The 4,182-nt window shown below is 58.0% G+C and overlaps 1 protein-coding gene across 1 annotated transcript; it reads left to right on the top strand.

The window, feature by feature from the left end:
* The first annotated feature begins 2,650 nt into the window (after nt 1–2,650).
* On the top strand, nt 2,651–3,950 carry LOC131400593 (rhox homeobox family member 1-like). Its single transcript, XM_058535304.1, has 2 exons — nt 2,651–3,010; nt 3,649–3,950. Exons 1-2 carry the CDS (start codon nt 2,694–2,696, stop codon nt 3,737–3,739), a joined length of 408 nt encoding a protein of 135 aa, XP_058391287.1. The 5' UTR covers nt 2,651–2,693; the 3' UTR covers nt 3,740–3,950.
* The last annotated feature ends 232 nt before the right edge of the window (nt 3,951–4,182 follow it).

The following is a 4,182-nucleotide window of genomic DNA, read 5'->3' on the forward strand; positions in this document are numbered from 1 at the left end:
GTTGACTGCGTGCTCACCATGGGCCTTATCTTTATTGCTTTATTTAAACTTCACAACATCGTAGGGCAGATACCATTCTACAGGTGTGGCCGTTGAGGCACAGAGAGGTCAGCCTACTTGCCCAGGGTCAGAGAGCAAATAAATGGTGGGGCCGGGCAATCCGCCTCGATAATTTGTGGCTTCTTTCTCTGGTGTGGGCTGATCTGCCTCTCCAGACTGAGAGAACTCACAGCACAATGGCTGAGTCAGGCACGGTGACACTCCCCCCACTGCCCAGCACAGGGCCCTGCATAACCAGCAGCCAACATAGGCTTATTGATTGAAGTTCACAGGTACAAAAGGTGAGGGAGGAACAAGAAAACATCCTGTCCTTGTTGCAAACCTCCAGAGGATAACAATCTCTCCACTCATAGGCCCTCATGAATAAATAGAGAGTGACTGAAATAGTAAATATAAAGCAGTGTGGTATGGTCTTTTGTAAAGTGTTGTTGGAAATAGTCAATCCGAAAGTGTTACTGCCCATGAGGTAACTACTGCTCTCAAACTTGCAAAGAGTGAGTTAATGATCCGTGCACAAGTCTCACGTCACCTCCTCTCCTCTGCACCAGCACGCGTGTCAATAATAATGAGAAATTTAAAGAATTTATAAACGGAATTAATTAATTACAAAAAATGATTAATGTCCTCCAGGATAAAGGTACCTAAAAGGCTGTTTAATCAAATTCCCTGGTCCCCTCAAAGGCACGTTTGTTGATACAGCAGGCCCAGGCCCTGTCTACTTGCCCTTACTTTTCTGTTCCCACTGGCTCAAGGAGGAGGGGCCGCATATGTAAAGCCAAAGAGTGAAACCCCTTCATCATCAAGGCAGGGCAGGGCTTGTCTATGAGTGAGATATGGCAATTCCACCCTGGTTTAATTTCTCTTAAAAAGGGGATGATGATATTGATGGTTGTGCTGGTAAAAATTGGATAAATCATGTACAGTGTCAAGTACAGGACCCATGGTAAGAAGTTATTCTCAATATTTGGGGTATTGGCACGTCCCAGGGCACCTGTAGACACCTCTTGAAGAACCATAAAGCCCTCAATGTGGCCTGGCTCTTACTGTCACTTCAAAGTGGGGAAGAAGAATTCAGGAAGATGGTTGACAGAAAGAGAGAGAGATAAGGGAAGGGAAGGAAAGGGAGGGGCGGGGAGGGAAGGGAAGGGAGAGAGAGATGGAGTATAAGAGAAAGAGGCAGCAGTGGGGAAGATGGAAACACTCCCTGGTCTACAACACAGGCCCAGTAAAGGGCAAACATGTGCTTTCCTAAGGCACCTGCAGCCAGATGTGCTGAGCAGAGCCCAGAGGATGTTGCATGCTCCACAGTTATGTCCAAAGTCCAAGGAAGTGCCCCTTGGATGAAGGGCGTTATTGGGTGCACAAAACACTGGGCAGGGTTCTACACTTGTGCTCAGACGGGGGTCGGGGATCCTTACTCCCAACCTGGAGTACTTGTTGCTTTCGCAAGGGATGGCTTGGGTTTCTTGCACCCTGCATCTGAGCACCCAGAGAGCTCCGCAAACACAGGCCCAAGCTCCCTCTCCCCCGCACCGGTGGAGAGCACGGCTGGCTCTGCTTTCAGCGCATTCTTGCAAAAACCCAGCAAGCAGTCTCCTAGCTCATTCTTGCCTCTGAACCACTAGCCCGATTCCTGGACCTCGGGGGCGCATGGAAGAGAACCAGAGTCCCATTCGTTCTTGGGGAGGGGAGAGTCCTGCTCCCAGCCCACAAGGCAAGGGAAAGGACCTTCCCTTCAGCGCGCTGGGGCTGCTAGGGGCTCCGCGCTTTCTCCAGCCCTCTGTGTGCATCTCTCGCTCTGCAAGACCCAAGGGCAAGGAGCCCCGCGCCCAGCGGCGGGCCTCGAGGGCCAGGCGGAGAGACGTTCTCCCGACACTGCCCCAAGGGCTCCCGGGGTTCGTGTGAGGTCTCGTTGCCCCGCCCCTACCCGCGCCCCAAATCCGCGGGCACCATCCAGCAAAGCCCCTTCCTCAGGCCAGTCCCCCGGCCCCGACGGACGCGGGAGGCGTCAGCTAAGCCGCAAGTTGGAGCTCCCCTGCCCCACACTTGCACGCCCCCTCCCAGCACCCTGCCGGCCAGCGCTCCACCCACTTGCGGGCCCCGCCCCGGCCGCCCGCGCGCCCCAGCAGGTCCCACCCACCGCACGCACGGCGCGACTGCACGTGAGGAGAAGAGCAGTCGTCTAAGCCGGAGCCTGGAGACCTGGCCGCTGGAGCCGATGCGCTATAAAGCGAAGCCGGCGCCAGCAAGAGGACCCCGCCCAGGGATGGCCGCGGCTCGCCGCGCAGAGTCTGCGGGGGCGCCCCGCTGCGTCCGCGGCATGGAGCCTGCGCCCGGGGGCAGCCGCCGGGGAGTCGTGGAGCTCCGGGAAGAACTGCAAGGTGAGTGCCTGGACCGGGACAGGTGCTTTGGGCAACTCCAGGAAACGTCCTTTCCCTGGGAGAGGCGGGAGCACGGGACGCCGCTGCTGCGCCGCCGCCTTCGCTGCTCTCAGCTCGCGGGCCTGCGCCTCCCTCTGCCCCCCGCCCGCCCCCCGCCCCCCGCCGCCGGCCCCCGGCCCCCGCCGCCCGCGCTCCCACGCCCGGATGTGTCTCTTTTCCTCTCCGGAGACGAAGCCCTCCGCGATCTCAGGGATGGGAACAGGAGGAGACATCGTCGAGGAGGATCGAAGGTCCGAAGCTGAGCAGGGAGCAGCGGACGAAGGAGAACAAGGCCAGGTTGGCGCAGGAGCTCGGGGCCCCGTGGACCCGGAGAAGGAGGAAGGCGGCGGCGGCTGGGAGCCCCCGCAGCAGGAGCAGCAGCTTCAGGAGCCCTCCCACGTGGCCCCCGAGGGTCTGCAGCCCCGCGACAGGCAGCCGGGCCTCCCCCGCCACACGTTCACCGGGTTGCGCCTGAAGGGGCTGGAGAGCGTTTTCCAGCGCACTCAATACCCCGACGTGTTCAGCGCGCGGTAAGCCGCTTGCTCTGGAGGCGCCCGGTGCTCTAGGGCGCTCGGGCTCCTCCGTCCAGTCCCGGGGCGCCTGCGGGGCTTTCCCGGGTCTCTTTCCCTCCACTCCAGAGCCAGAGCTCCCCAGCGGGCTCCAGGCCACTGGAGTCTGCCCGCCCTTGAGCCCGCGGTGGGGGCGATGCCCACCGCGCATCAAGGGAAATGTCTGCAGGCAGTACAGCAGTGGCTCAAGCCAGGGAACTTTGGCCGCGCTCCTGTTTGGGGAAAGCGGGTTCTGTTGGATCAGGACGGATCAGGGGGAGGAGAGTGAGGCACCGTCGTGCAAGTGCACGGCTGGATCTTGCCTTAACTTACAAGGGTGATCCTTTGGTCCTCGTGGAATTCTCGTGCATTAGTCTTGAGTTTGAAACCCTACCTTAAGAATCGTGAATCCTGAGTCCTGAGTTTCTCAGCGCTCCCTTAAGCTTTGCACACAAAGGAAAATCGCCCCTGAAGCCAGGCTGGAGCTGGCTGTGACCCAAGCGCACAATGCTGGAGCATTTGGGAGGAGAGACGCTGGGAAGCCAGCATGAAATGCGCATTGTCTATCTCGCGACCCCCACGACTCCCGATAGTGACTGTTTGCCATTTTCTCCCCTCAGAAAGGAGCTCGCCTTCCTCCTGGATGTGGCTGAACCCAGAGCGCAGGTCAGTGAACCTGAACACGGCGATTCTGCAGGGCCGCCGGTCTAGAACCTGCTTCAGGACTTGGACACTTTGGTTCTAGTCGTTCTCACCTTGTTGTTTTTTGTTGCCCTTTCCATGTCTGGGGAGCGAGTTTTGAAATGTGGGGGCTTTGGCAAGTGGAACCTGGGATATGTCGGGCCCCGCCTATGGAAATTGCCCATTCTCAGAGGGAGCGTGAGTTCCTAAAGGGAAAACAATAAAATCCAAGAGAACCCAACCGCTTCTCCTCTTCTCTGTACAAAATGAAAGATGAGTAAAGGTCAGTCCTTCTCACAGTGCTGGTATCTTTTCGGCAGCACTTCTGCGTGGAGTCATGTCGGGGCTCAGTGTCCTTTGGGAAGGATGCACCTTCATGCACCGAGGGCCTAGGTGAGGAGAGGGGTCAGCTGTTTTCACTGACGTCAAATGTTGAACACCGGGCCCGAGCTCTTAGCTACATGAGTGAATTT

Source organism: Diceros bicornis, chromosome X, assembly GCF_020826845.1.
Source record: "Diceros bicornis minor isolate mBicDic1 chromosome X, mDicBic1.mat.cur, whole genome shotgun sequence".
Taxonomy (NCBI): Eukaryota; Metazoa; Chordata; class Mammalia; order Perissodactyla; family Rhinocerotidae; genus Diceros; species Diceros bicornis.

Excerpts from the sequence above, each read along its gene's own strand:
- LOC131400593 (XM_058535304.1), top strand. The coding sequence starts at position 2,694 with ATGGGAACAGGAGGAGACATCGTCGAGGAGGATCGAAGGTCCGAAGCT. Across the intron at positions 3,011-3,648 it reads CCCGACGTGTTCAGCGCGCG|AAAGGAGCTCGCCTTCCTCC; the intron begins GTAAGCCGCTTG and ends TTCTCCCCTCAG.